The sequence below is a fragment of the Camelus ferus genome, chromosome 9 (assembly GCF_009834535.1).
Source record: "Camelus ferus isolate YT-003-E chromosome 9, BCGSAC_Cfer_1.0, whole genome shotgun sequence".
Taxonomy (NCBI): Eukaryota; Metazoa; Chordata; class Mammalia; order Artiodactyla; family Camelidae; genus Camelus; species Camelus ferus.
In genome coordinates, this window is record NC_045704.1 from 14,349,728 (window position 1) to 14,364,316 (window position 14,589).

A 14,589-nucleotide genomic window follows, 5' to 3' on the forward strand; every position below is an offset into this window, starting at 1 on the left:
TGACCCTCCTTACATTCCAATGTCGGTTTTTCCCAGGGTGCCTTTTCCCAAGGGTCACAGGAAGATCAGGTCTAGATACAGAGTCTTTCTAGAAGAGAAATGGTGGGTTTCTCTGGGTAGATGTGGGAAGTTCCCCAGTGTTCCTTCTGTCCAGACATACCACATTTGGGCCCATGAGGACAGAATGCCTAGCACCCTGGGGTTCTAGGTAGAATTGGTGATGGCACAGTGCAAGACTCTTGAGTATCCATGGACTGTGTCTAGATGGATGTGACCTTGGATGTAGAAGCATGCCAGGTATCAGCACATACCCCTCATCCTAGACCTTAAGAGAGACACCTGAGGCCAGAAATCTGGTGATGAAGAATCTGAGGAAGGAAGGCAATATCCCTCAAGAGGTTTCTGGAATGCCTGCGCTTGTCTCTCGGGGTGACGAACACTCCACGTGTCAGAGAGGTGGCGGAGGGTTTCCACAGAGCAGGGCTGTGGCCCGAAGCAGGGCATCCCGCACACTTCTATTTTACTTCCCATCTCAGTCCCACATGTATGTCTTGTATGTCCGTGTGTGTGGCCTCATTTCAGACACATCAACATAGGAAGCCGGTTTCAGGCTGAGATCCCAGAGCTCCAGGACAGATCGCTGGCTGGAATCGATGAGCACATAGCTTCTCTGGTCTGGAAGCCATGGGGAGATGTGATGACCAATCCCGAAACGCAGGACAGAGGTGGCTGAGACTTGGGGGCCAAATTCCCAAGGGCCTTTCTCCATCTCCAAGGAGTTTCTCCTCCCAGTTCTCACCTTGACCAAGAAGCAGTGTCCCCAGGGTGGGGGTGAGGTGCAGAGGTAGCCTTCAGCCCGGGAGTCCTTCTCCCGGGCTGCGGTCCTTTGTCCTCACCTCTGCTTTCACACAGCAGCAGGCCAGGCTGTCCAGGGCAGGTGCCAGGAGCAGAGCTTCTGCCTTCCTCCTGGTACATCTTTCCCTCAGCCTGCTTTTAACAGAGATGTGAGGGTGACAGTGCTGTCGGGGAGGTCTCCTCCCGGACACGTGCTGACCTCTGCGTCTCCTCTCCCTCCCCCTCTGCCCGGCTGCTTGCTGGAAACAGTGACTGAGCTCTGCAATGTGGCCTGCTCCAGCGTGATGCCGGGCGGGGGCACCAACCTGGAGCTCGCTCTGCACTGCCTGCATGAAGCCCAGGGCAACATTCAGGTAAGGTGGAGGCAAGGGCTGGGCACAGAGGAACCGTGGGAAGCTCCCTGCTCTCCTGGGGCCAGGGGCTCTGGTTACATGCGATGTGTCTTCTGTGTGGGGGTGGCCCTGGGGTTGCTGCTGTCCTTGTGAATGTAGAGGAAGTGCACACATGTGCTCAGTTAATCAGTTATTTATCTGCACAGAAACAGCACCAGGTCTCCTCCAAGATTTCTCAGCAGTGCTGGGGAGGGGAGCCAGTAGAACCAACTCAGGCCCTGCATTAATCTGTTTTTTCTTTAAATTGAACTTTAACTTTTTGATTAAAAACCAGTGTATGAAAACCTCTGATGCAACAGAAATGCTTCTGCCTCCTTCAAGGTCCCTCCTCACAATCCTGAGGTTTAGAAAATATTCAAGTCTGACTCTGTTGTGGGGGAGGAAGTCACATCTCCCGAGTTAAGAGACCCAAGAGTCAGTGCCACCTGGGGCTTTTTCTCCAGCTGAGAGGCTGTGGCTGGCACATGGCGAGTGTTCAGCAGAGTAATCGCCACATAGTTACTGGGTCCTCCTGAGTACCTGATAGTGTCATGGTATCAGGCTGGGGCCGGGCGTGGGGCCCACTGTTGGTTTAATGCTCTGCTGCCACCATCTTAAAGTTCTCAATAATTTTGGAGCAAGGGCCCTGCGTTTCCATCTCGCTCTGGGCCCAGCAGATTCCATAGCCAGTCCTGACTGGGGTTAAGCTGGCAATTACAACAAAAGCCCTCTCTTTGCAGGGCTTCCATTTTACAAGAGTAAAACAGGAAATGTGGGTTTTTTTTTTTAAGTGGTAGATAATAATTAGTGCTATGAAGAATTTAGAAGAGAGCAAGACAAGGGCAGGGCTGTTCCAAGTGCTGCTCCTTGAAAAAATAAGCTTGTGCCAGAGTTAAGTCCACACGCTGTTTCCTTCATCAAGAAGATCTTGTTATGAAAAAAGACAATGTCAGCTGTACTCAGCAGGGTGCTTAGTGCTGTAGGCAACATGTTCCCCAGCGGGTAACCGGGGTGGCCGGTGGCCGACCATGGATCAACCTTGAATGGCCCTGGGGCAGGGAAGGCCTTCCGGAGGGCTGCAGGTGTTTTCCAAATGAATGAAAGAATAGAAGCAGGCCTCCCCTCCCCTCCCTCCACGAGTAGCCTGCCCCTTCTCTTGTCCCAGGTCGCCCTGGAGACTCTCTTACTCCAAGGACCCCAAAAGCTGCGGACTCACCCTCTCGCCGACTACCGCTACACAGGTGACTAGAGCCGGGCTGCCGGTATCGTTAGGGATTGGCCTGCATGAGACCCCTGTGAACCAGTCAGTTTCAATGGCAAGCTCTGCTTGTGCCTCTCGAATTCTCCTGGGGCCTTCACCTGCCTTCCCAGAAGGGCCTGTCTCCTCCAGGGGGCCTCAGTTGGAGCCTACCTTACCGTTTTCCCGTGGTGTCCCCATGGTCTCTGCCCGGCTGGGAGAAAGATGCCAGGGAGAGGTGGGGGCAGGCTCAGGGTCAGCGGCTGGGCATGCCAGCCTCGGAGTCAGGCAGCCTGGGGCCCCCTCCTGCCCTGGGCAAGCCTGTTAACCAGTGGAAGCCTCAGTTGCTGCATCTGTAAAGTAGGGATGCTAATAGCTCCTACCTGTAAGGTCTTTGTGAGTATTGTACGGAATAAGGTAAATAAGGGGTGTAGCAGAAATCTTGGCATAATTGGTGCTCAGCAGTGGCAGCTCGAAAAAGGAGGGGAGACTGCACTTCAGCCATGGCTGTGGTCCCAGGAGGAGAAACGTCCTTCCCCGCTTGGCTCTTTCCACAACAGGTTCGGACATCTGGACCCCCGTGGAGAAGAGGCTCTTTAAGAAGGCGTTCTGTGCCCACAAGAAGGACTTTTACTTGATACACAAGACGGTAAGGTGAACGTGGCAGGTGTAGACGGCCTCCTCACACAGCTGGGCCTGTCAGGGATGACACACTGCTCGCATTGTGAATGGTTGACAACCCCAGGCAGTACAGAAATGCATCCCCTGCTCGAGGCCCCTCCCCACAGTCCTACTTCTGATTGATAACGTTACAGGCATTTACTGCCCATCCAGATTTTACATACTTCTATGCACTTTCTCAAAAAAGGATGTGATCATGTATTTAATATCCTGCTGATTATTTTGCTCTTTTTTTAAACCTCATGTCCACAAAATTGCCCATAATCTTAAGTGTAAGATTTGACGTTTTGGCAAGTTTATACACTTGTAAGACCATCACCATGATCAAGGTAATGAAACTATCTCACCCCCCCCCCGCAAAGTTTCCTCCTGTCGCTCTATAACCCCTCCTTCCTGCCAGCCTCGCCCCCCCAGTCAGCACCTGCCTACTCTCTTTACGTTAGTTTGCATTTATTTGAGTTTTCTTAAGTGGAATAATCATACAGCATGTGATCTGCTTTGTCTGGCTTCCCACACTCAGCATCACGAGCCCCATCCACGGTGTCGTGTGTGCCCATAGCTCATCTCTCTGCTGCTGAGGATACTCCATTGTGTGCACGGACTGCCCTTTATTTAGTTGTCCACCTGTTAGTGGTTTCCTGTTACTGGGGATTACAGGTAAAGCTGCTGTGAACAGTCACGTGCAAGTCTTTGTATGGACATGTACTGGTTTTGCAGGGAGGGGGTAAATACCTAGGAAGGGAGAGAGGGGATCATATGGTAGAAGTATGTTTAATCTTTTTTAAGGAACGGCCAGACTTTTCAAAAGTGGTGTGCCATTTCACATCCCCACCAGCAGGTTACGGGAGTTTTAGTTGCTCCACACCCTCACCAACACTCGGTATGGTCAGCCTTTTTAATTTTCGCCATTCTAACGCGTGTACAGTAGCATCTGACTCCCTTCCCCTAGTGACTAATGATGCTGAGCATCCTTGTGCTTATTTGCTGTCTGTGCACCTTCTTTGGTGAGGTGTCTGTTCATTTGCCTGTGTTACTACTGGGGTGTTTGTGTTTTTACTGAGTTGTAGGAGTTCTTTATTTGTTCTGGACCTTCTTCCAGATATATGCTTTGGAAATATTTTCTCCCTATATGAGCTTTTCAGTCTCTTAACAGTGTCTTTTGAAGAAAAGTTTTAAATTCTGATTAAACACAACTTACTAGTTTCTCTTTTATGGACCGTGCTTTCGGTGTTGCGTCTAAGAAATCTCTGCCTAATCCAAAGTCAGAAAGATTTTCCCCTGTGTTTTCTTCTGGATGAGATGCTCTGGAGGTTTTATAGTTTTAGGTTTTATATTTAGATTTATGATCCATTCTAAGTTGACTTTTATTATGTGGTATGAGGTGTGAGTTGAAGTTCATTTTTGCATGTGGGTATTTAGTTGTTCCGGTACCTTTTGTTAAAAAGACCATTATTTTCCCTACTCGGTTGCCTTTGTACCTTTGTTCAGTATCAGTTGACCATACACATACTCATATATTTCTGGGCTCTATTCCATTCCGTTGATCTATTTGTCTGTTATTAAGCTATTACCATACTGTCTTTATTACTGTAGCTTTATTCTAGGTCTTGAAATCAGAAAATGTGAGTCCTTCAACTTTGTTATTCTTTTTCAAAGTTATTTTTTTTCTATTCTAGGTCCTTTGTATTTCCACATGAGTTTTATTTATTTTTAAATTTTTTTATTTATTTTTTATTTTTATTATATTGTTTAATTATTTTATTTTGGCGGGGGGATGGTAATTAGGTTTATTTATTTTTAGAGGCAGTACTAAGGATTGAACCCAAGAAGTTTCACGTGCTAAGTATGTGCTCTACCACTTGAGCTGTACCCTTCCCCTCTGAATTGTAGAAATAGCATGTCAGTTTCCAAAAAATAAAATAAAATCCTGCTAGGAATTTGACTGGTACTATGTTGACTCTATAGGTCAACTGGGGAGAATTGTTATCTTAACAATATTGAGTCTTCTGACCCATGAACAAGGTATATCTCTGTTTGTTTAAATCTTTCATTTCTCTCAGCAGTGTTTTGAAGTTTTTAGTGTACAGGTATTGCAGCCCTTTTGTCAGATTTATTCCTAAGTAGTGCTTGTTTTTATGCTGTTGTAAAATGTTCTTTTTTATTACAATTTCCAATGGTTTGTTGCTAGTACAAACAGAAGTAGAATTGATTTTTGTATTGATCTTGTGTTCTAAAATGTTGCTCAACTCACTTATGAGTTTTTGTAGCTTTTTTGTGGATTTCATGGGATTTTCTAGATAGACAGTAATATCATCTGCAAATAAAGACAGTTTTATTTCTTCCTTTCCAACCTGGATGCCTTTACTTTTTTTCTTGCCTTTTTGCACTGTACAACCACCAGCACCACATTGAGTAAAAGTGGTGAGAGTGGACATCTTTGTCTTGTTCATGTTCTTAGAGGGGACACCGTTCCACCTTTTACCTCTAATGATGTTAGCTGTAGGGATTTTGTAGATACTGTTTGTCAGATTGAAGAGAAGTTTCTTTTATTCCTACTTTGCTGAGAGTTTATATCAGCAATGGACGTTGGATTGTATCAAATGCTTTTTATGTGCTTGTTGAGATGCTCATACAATTTTTCTTTTTTAGTTTAATATGATGAATTACACCGATTTTGGATTGTTAAACCAACCTCGCATTTCTGCAATGAGCTCTACTTGGTTGAGTGTAATGTCCTTTTTCTATATATCGTTGGATTCTATTCATTAAAGTTTTGTTTAAATTTTTTTCATCTATGTTCATGAGGGACTGTTGGTCTGTAGGTTCTTTCCTTGTAATATCCTTGTCTGGCTTTGGTATCAGAGTAATGCTGAACTTAGGGAATGAGTTGAGAAGTACTCCTTCCTTTTCAGTTTTTTGGAGGAGTTTGTTTAGAATTGGTTTTGTTCCTTCCTTATATATTTGGTAGTGAAGCCAAAAAAGCCTGGAGTTTTCTTTGTGGGAAAGTTTTGAAATACAGATATAATTTACTTAATAGATACATGGCTATTCGGGTTATCAGTGTCTTTTTGAGTGAGCTTTGGTAGTTTTTGTCTTTCAAGGACTTTGTATACTTCTAAGTTGTCTGATACATTAGCATAAAGTTGTTCAAACTATTCACGTTATCCTTTTTACATCTACAGACTGTAGTGATGTCACCATTCTCACTCTTGACATTAGTAATTTGTCCTTTCATTCTCATCAATCTGGCTAGAGGTTTATAACTTTTAATGATTTCCTTTAAAATCCAGGTTTTGTCTTGCTGATTTTGTCTATTTATTTCTGCTCTGTTATTATTTCCCTTTTTCTGCTTGTTTTGGATTTAATTTGCTTTTCTTTTTCTAGTTCCTGAAGGTGAACACTGAAGTCATTGATTTGAAACCCTCCCTCTTTCCTAATATAGGTGTTTAGTGCTATAAATTTCCCTCAAAGTGCTGCTTAGATAAATTTTAGTATGTTCGGTTTTCATTTTTATTCAGTTCAAAATACTTTTTCATTTCCTTTTTGATTTCTTTTTTAACCTATGAGTTACTTAGAAGTGTGTTATTTAGTCTCCAAATATTTGAAGATTTTCCAGAGTTCTTCTGTTACTGATTTTTAATTTAATGGCCTTGTGGTCAGAGAAATACTTTGTATGACCTGAATCCTTTTAAATTTACTGACCCTTATTTATGGCCCAGAACATGGTCTACATCCTGGTAAATGTTCTGAGTATACTTAGAACATTCAGCTGTTGCTGGGTGGGATTCTATAAATGTCAGGTCAGCTGGCTGATAGTGGTTTCAGGTCTTCCCCACCTTTAATGTCTGTCTGTTCTAGCAGTTTCTGAGAATGGGTTACTAAAACCATTGGACTGTGGATTTATCTTTCCCTGCGGTTCTATCATTTTTCATACATTTTCAAGCTGATTCAGATACATACATTTAGGATTATTATTTCCTCATGATTAATTGACCCTTTTATCATTATGAAATGAGTTTCTTTATCCCTGGTATTACCCTTTGCTCTGAAATTACTTTTTCTGATATTAATACAGCCAACCACTCCAGCTTTCTTATAATGAGTGTTAGCATGGTGTATTTTTTTTCATCTTGTCGCTTTTAACCTATTTGTGTCTTTATATTTTAGGTGTGTTCTTGTAAGTAGCATGTTGTGGGCGTTGTTTTTTTATTCCATATGAAACATTTAGCCTTTTAATTGAAGTGTTTAGACTATTCATTTTGAAGTGTGGTATTGAGATAGTTAAGTCCATTGTCTTGGTGTTTGTTTCCTATTTGTCCCATGTGTTCTTTGTTTCCCGTTTCCACTTTTTCTGCCTTTTGGGGGATTAATGTAGTCAATGATAGGATTCTGTTTTATCTCCTTTGTTGGCTCATTGGCCATAACTATTATTTTGGTGGTTGCTTTAGCATTTAGAGTTTGCATCATCAACTTACCACAGTCTGCCTTCATGTGATTTGATGACACTTCATATGCAGAATGAAAAACTTATGGTAGCATAGCATACTTCCATTTCTCTCCCTGGCCCTTATACTGTTGTTGTTATGCATTTTATTGTATATATGTTATAAACTCTGCAGTACATTGTTACTGTTTTTGTTTAAACAGTCAATTTTTAGAGCGTTTTATATAAAAAGGAATCTCATATTTACCCATGTAGTTACCATTTTCATTGCTCTGCAGTCCTTTGTGTGGATCCATATTTCCATCTGCTGTCATTTTCCATAAAGAAGTGTGAATCAGTTAATATTTCTTACAGTGTGGGTTTACTGGAAATGAATTCTTCCAGCTTTTGTATATTTAAGAAGGTCTTATTTCGCCTTCATTTCTGAAAGATATCTTTGCTAATTATGGAATTTGATCTTTACAGGCCTTTTTTTTCTTTCAGTAATTTAAAGCTATTGCTCTCCTTTCTTCTTGCTTTTGTTGTTTCCAACAATAAATCTGCTGATGTCCTTGCCTTTGTTCCTCTGTGTATAACATGCCACTGCCCCACAACCCCAGCTGGCTGTTTTTAAGAAATTCTTTTTCTCCCTGGTTTTGAGCAGTTTAATTATGATGTGCTTTGGTGTGGTTTTCTTCGTTTTTTTTCCTTATGCTTGTGGTTTGTTGAGACTCTCTGATCTATGAGTTTATGGTTTTCATTAAATTGGGGGGAATTCAGCCTTATTTCTTCAGATACTTCTTCCATCCCTCCCTCTCCTTTGAGGACTCTGCTCACCAGTGTGTCTGACTTCTTGTAGTTGTGCCACAGCTCACTGATGCGCTTTTCATTTTTATGGATTTTTTCTTCTTGTGTGTTTCATTTTTGATGGTTTCTTTTGATGTGTCTTCAAGTTCACTAATCTTTTCTTCTGCGGTGTCTAATCTGCCATGAATCCCATGTGTATTTTTCATCTCAGACTTTGCAGTTTTCACCTCTAGAAGTTCTGTTTGGGTCTCTTTTACATTTTCCGTGTCTCTGATACTTTTTGAACATACACAGTTATGATAACTTTTAATGTCCCTCCCTGCTAATTCTAACATATGTGTCCATTCTAGATTGATTTTGATGGATTGATTTTTCTCCCCCTTAATGTCATACTTCCCTGCTTCTTGGCACATCTAGTCATTTTTCACTGGATTCCAGGCATTGTGAATTTTAGCTTGTTGGGTGCTGGGTAAAAATTTTTGCATTCTCATAGGTATTCTTGAACTGTGTTCTGGGACACAGTTACTTGAACACAACTTGCTCCTTTGGGGTACTGCTTTTAGATTTTTTTAGATAGGACCAGAACAGCATTTCATCTCGGCCTAGTTATTCCCCGTCACTGGGGCAAATCCTGTCTCCTTGTTCTACCAATGCCCATGTGTTACGAGGTGTTTCACCCCAGCTGGCAGGAGCAGGCACTCTGCGGAGCCCTATGCAAGTGACAGGTTCCTTTCCCACTAACCCTTCTGGATAGTTCTTTACCCAGCTCTGGGCAGTCTTCTCATACGCACATGCTGCTCAGCATTTGGCTGGAGACTCAAGGGGAATTCTCTCCAGATCTCTGGAGCTTTTCCTTCTCTGCTGACTTCATCCTGTGCATCTGGCCACCTTGGTCTCCCCACACACTCTACTCCACTTCAGCTCAGGGGGTCTGTGGGGCTCTGCCTTCATCCCCCACCAAGGGCCATGGCCTGGGAAAACTCTCTCAAGTTCGCAAGTTGGGATGGTGGTAGTTTATTTTCTCTTTCTCAGAAAAGACTTTTTTTGACTGCTGTCTAGTGTCTTACTAACGATTGTTTCCTATATTTTGACTGTTTCTTCTCACTGTTTTGGATGGGAAAGTAAATCTGATACCTGTTGCTCCATCTTGTTTGGAAGCATAAACCCAACTTTTTTTTTTAAACCTTGTGATATTTCTTAGGCAGAGGATGTACTGTTTGGACTCATAGCTTGTGAATACACACCAAGTTGGAAAAAGAAAATTAAATAGCCAATTTAACTTTCCTGAGTTTTCTTTCTTGAGCAATTTAACTTTTCTCTGCTGTTTGATTTTTTACTGATGTTATTATTAATAGGGTCACTTCTCAGTGGAGGGAGGAGCAGATGGCAGGGTCCGAATGCCCTAGGATCAAACCATGCCCTCAAAACCTCCTCTTCCTCTCGTGGGCCACACCCCTCAGTACCATAGGGCTGCGCCTAGCTGTTGCAAAGGCTGTGAGGTAGCCACCGTGTCACCATGTGAGGGTATTTGGCTTCATTAGTCCCAGTCGGTAGACATGTAGCTGTTAGGCATGATGTCACGGCAGGCGTCCTTGTGTGTGTCTTTGTGTGCATCTTCCCTTACGGAAGGGTCCCCTGCACTGGCCTTGTTGCTCAAAGCGTGCAAGCTTAGATGATGTTGGCTCTGGTGGCTTCACTTTGAACACCTTCATTCCCTGGAAGGACTTTGTGATTCTGTGCACCTTGCAGCAAAGGAGCATGCCAGCGCCAGGCTACAGGGGAGAGACATGTCAGGAGGGCTTTCAAAAAGTGGCGGCTGGCCCCCTGGGGAGGGGATCTGGGGCCTCAAGGCCGTGCTCGCTGTTGCTCCTGAGGTGCTGTCCATAGCCGGCTCTGGTTTTCTTCCACCAGATCCAGACAAAAACAGTAGCCCAGTGTGTTGAGTATTATTACATCTGGAAAAAAATGATCAAGTTTGACTGCGGCCGAGCCCCAGGGCTGGAAAAGAGGGTCAGGAGAGAGCCAGATGAAGCAGACAGGACAGAAACGAAGGTAGAGGGTCACAGTGTAGGGGCTCTGGAGTTCAGTGCTGACCTCATGCCCACTTCCCATCCCAGCTGGGCAGGGGCTGGGGAGGGCACCCTGCGGGAGGGGCTTCCTTGAGGAGATGTTTGTGCCCTGGGTCCCCACTTCTCCTTTAGAAGGGTGGCAAGTCGGTCATCACTTTTTCGTCGTTTCTGACCCCTCCACAGGTCACTTGCAGCCCAAGGGATAGACCCAGCCACCGTCCAACCCCCGAACTAAAAATAAAGACTAAGAGTTACAGGAGGGAGTCCATCCTCAACTCCAGCCCAAACCCCGGCCCCAAGAAGACCCCCGAGCCACCGGGGAGCGTGGAGGGCCAGGGCATTTTTCCCTGCAGAGAGTGTGAGAGGTACCGGTCCTTTCCCTGGATGTCCCCTTTCTGCCTGCCCTCAGCCCCCTCAGGGCAACCTGCCTCCCCCGTCCTCTGACCCCCGTGTCCTCTGGTGACTCCAGGGTGTTCGACAAGATCAAGAGTCGAAATGCCCACATGAAACGGCACCGGCTTCAGGACCACGTGGAGCCCATCGTCAGGGTGAAGTGGCCTGTGAAGCCATTCCAGCTGAAGGAGGAGGAGGAAGAGGAGATGGGGGCTGACATGGGCCCCCTGCAGTGGTGATTCTAGGCAGATGGCAAGTTGGGGCAAGGCAGCAAGTAGGGGACCTCCAGCCCTGTCATGTCTCCCTTGGCCTCTCCAGGGTACCCCTCTGCCTCCCCGACCCTCACTGTCCCCACCAGCCAGCCCAGCTTGCAGACACGGCAGCATTTGGCCATAAGCAGGCAGGAGAAGCACCCAGTCACCCAGGCGCCGTGAAGTCCCTGACAGCTGGTAACAGAGGCTCCACTCTCTTTAAGTCACTCATCTCACCCCTCTTTGCAGTTCCACTCCTCTTAGAGCAGAGAGGCTGGGAGGGAACAGGTTACATCAGGGTAGCTCTTAAATGTCAGCCTCAGTTTGGGGTTTGTTACACTTGTTAGACAAGGCCAAGAGGTAGAGAATCAGCGGGAAGTACCTTCAGATCTGCACCACGCTGGGGCCCCTCACCTGGGTCTCTCTGCATTCCAGATTTAGTCCCTAGTCTTGCTGTGACTTGTACATTGTTAGGGTTTTTTTTGTACGTGTCGACTTGTAAATCTTATTAAATTGGGTTCGTAAGCAGCTGTTTTCTGGCTTCCCTGCTTGTTGATCCAACGAAGGCTTTGGGGCCCTGGCCACTCGCTGGAGTCACAGAGATGAGTAAACAAACTGAGTCCCTGCCCTGGAGGGGCTAGGGGCCTCATACATTCGGTAGTTATTAAGCGCCTACTGTAGTATGTGCCAGACAGGGCCCCACCCGTGTGACCGGAATACAGTGATATAGAGGGACCAGGCCCCACTCCTCACGGATCATTCATCTTAGCAGTGGGAAGGTAGCAATGATAAATCAGCAAAAAGATGAGTTTAGATACCAATCATGGAAATGCTTTTGGTTATAGTAACAGAACAGCGTAGGTTTAAGCTATCGGACATCTACTGGTTCCAGCAGCTCAGCTGTGAATCAAGGACTGCGGCGGCGGCCAGCACCTGCAGCGGAGGTGAGAATCCCCTCCTCCCACGCCAGTGTTCAGCCCTTCGGAGGGTGCAGGGCAAAGAGCACGTCTCCCTTCCTTGTGTCCTTTTTTAAGAGCGAGGAAAGGGCCCCAGCAGAAGGCCCTTCATGACTCATCGGCCAGAACTGTAGCCTGTGCTCTTTGTAAACTGATTCCTGCCAGTGGGAAGGGAAATGGCCATCATTCTGGGCACTCGAGATTTATCTCCAGGCCTGGGGAAAACCAGTGCGTTTCCTCGAGTTCACTGCCACCTGATCAAAACTGGAATCCTGTTTACCAGGAAAAGAAGAGGAAGCACAAATGGCTACTGGGTGATTAGACCTCATGTCCAACACAAAGTGAAACACGAGGAAAGCAAAGCAGGGGGCCAAGTCCAAGGGAGGGGCAGGGTGTGGCAGACAGCAGTAGGTGGGTGGCCACACTGAGAAGGCTGCCAAGGCTGAGACCTGCTTCCAGGCCATTGTGTGCCAAAGCACAGACCCTTCCACGGGAGCCAGGGGACGTTGTTAAAAGCTCTTGTTGCTGTGGGAGGCAAGACTGGAAGCCTGGAGGGTAGCTAGAAGGCTCTAAGGTGAGATGAGATGGTGGCCTGGGCTGGGGTAGCAGTGAAGAGGGCCAGAAATGCAGGGATTAGGGTTGCATCTTAGAAGTAGACTCAGACTCACTGATGGGCCACACATCACAGGGAGACCTGGTAAGGAAAAAGATGGAGGTTGGCACGGCTGGGTTGGTGTTTGAGCAGCTGAGTAGATGCTATTAACTTAGATGGGGAAGAGGGACACATCAGAGGATGGATGCTTTCGAGGTGTGACTGTGTCTATAACAGTGTGAGCTGCCTTCTGAGGGACTGGCTGGGCGAGCAGGGGCGAGGGTAGTAGGAGGTTTCACAGAGGGGCCACATTTCAGCTAAGCAAATCTGAAAAGATTGGGTGGGAGGAGGGGCAGGGGAGGAAGCTGCGTCTGAAGCAGTTCAAGCACCGCGGTGAAGGGAGAGGGCTCCCACATCAGATGAGCCAGAATTGACACTCTGGCTCCTCTTCCTTCTTTGTGACTTTGGGCAAATCACTTTCCCTTGTCTTGAGTCTCAGTTTCCTCATTCTGTAAACTGGGATGGAAAATGCTTACCCCCATATATCTGTTAATGAGAAAATGTAAATTAGGTATTGACAGGTGCACCCCGTGAACTGAGCAGCCACCACTTAATGAGCACTCGTGCTACTGTTGTCACTGTTTGGGTACCACCCTGAGTAACAAGTGAAGCTTGATGACTCTGGAAGTGAAAGTCCCTGGCTTAAAGGTTGGCTGGTATATTATCTACTGCTGCATAACAAATTAAGCTGAAACTTAACAGCTTAAAACCAGCAGAAACTTTTATAATAGTGCTGCTTACATGGACAGAGAACCCAAACCGCTTGTGGTAATCCAGACTCGTCCCCACTTTATCTGTGGTCAGAATACGGCAACCACGGGTGCGTGCTCCAGAATCTTTGAATGGAAGACGAGAGGGGAGCAAAGGTTTCGTGTGAATTGCCCACCTCAGTCAAGCCCCACCCCCAAATAAGTTTTCTTAAGCCTGAATTATCTGCCTCCTAACCATCTGGAGGTCCTGTAAAGAATGCATATTCCTGTACCCCACCACAGATTTTCATAATCTGAATCATTGGAGGTAGGGCCCCAGAATTTCAAAAAAATTTTAAAGAAGGTTGCTTAGTATGAATAGTTTTTAGACTTACAGAAAAACTGGACCAATGGTACAGAGTTTCCATATACCCCACACCCAGTTTCCCCTATTATTATATTAGCCTGCTACATTTATTATAATTAATGAGCCAATATTGATACATTATTATTAACTAAAATTTATATTTTATTCAGATTTCCTTTGTTTTTACCTAACATCCCTCTTCTGTGCCAGGCTCCTCCCATGACACCGCATTCCATTTAGTTGTCATATTTCCTTAGGCTTTTCTTGGCTGTGACAGTTTCTCAGACTCCTTGTTTCCGATGACAGTTATGAGGAAACTTGGTCAGGTATTCTGGAGAATGTGCCTCAGCTGGAATCTGTCTGATATTTTTCTCATGATCAGAAGGAAGAAGACCACAGAGGTGAAGTGCCATTGTCATCACATGTTATTAAGGGTACATAGTCTCAACGTCACTTGTCACTGCTGATGTTAACCTCCATCACCTGGCTGACAATGTTTGTCAGGTTTCTCCACTGTATACTTAGCCCTCCCCCATACTGTACTCTGTGGAAGGAAGTCACTGTGCACAGTCCCCACTTAAGGGATGAAGAGTTATGCCCCATCTTCTTGAGGGCAGAATGGCCAGATAAATTATTTGGAATTACGCATGAAATATTTGCCTATTCTCTGCCATTTATCTGTTCAGTCATTCATTTATATTATAATGGGCTCATGGATATTATATAGACTGGGTTATAATCCAACGCTACTTACTTTGTTGCTCAAATCGTTCCAGCTTTGCCTATTGGGAGCTCTTTCAGTTTGCACCTGTGTCTCTTTGACATACCCATCGTGTGT

At 45.5% G+C, this 14,589-nt stretch overlaps 1 protein-coding gene across 1 annotated transcript in view; it reads left to right on the plus strand.

Moving 5' to 3' along the window:
- ZNF541 (zinc finger protein 541) overlaps positions 1-11,607 on the plus strand; it is a 32,347-nt gene extending 20,740 nt beyond the window's left edge. The window contains exons 11-17 of the mRNA XM_032485670.1: positions 583-725; positions 1,105-1,208; positions 2,392-2,467; positions 3,024-3,112; positions 10,286-10,426; positions 10,627-10,808; positions 10,913-11,607. Of these exons, the coding sequence (XP_032341561.1) occupies positions 583-725; positions 1,105-1,208; positions 2,392-2,467; positions 3,024-3,112; positions 10,286-10,426; positions 10,627-10,808; positions 10,913-11,075 (898 nt within the window). The 3' untranslated portion in view covers positions 11,076-11,607. The remainder of the gene's footprint in view (positions 1-582; positions 726-1,104; positions 1,209-2,391; positions 2,468-3,023; positions 3,113-10,285; positions 10,427-10,626; positions 10,809-10,912) is intronic.
- Positions 11,608-14,589: the final 2,982 nt, after the last annotated feature.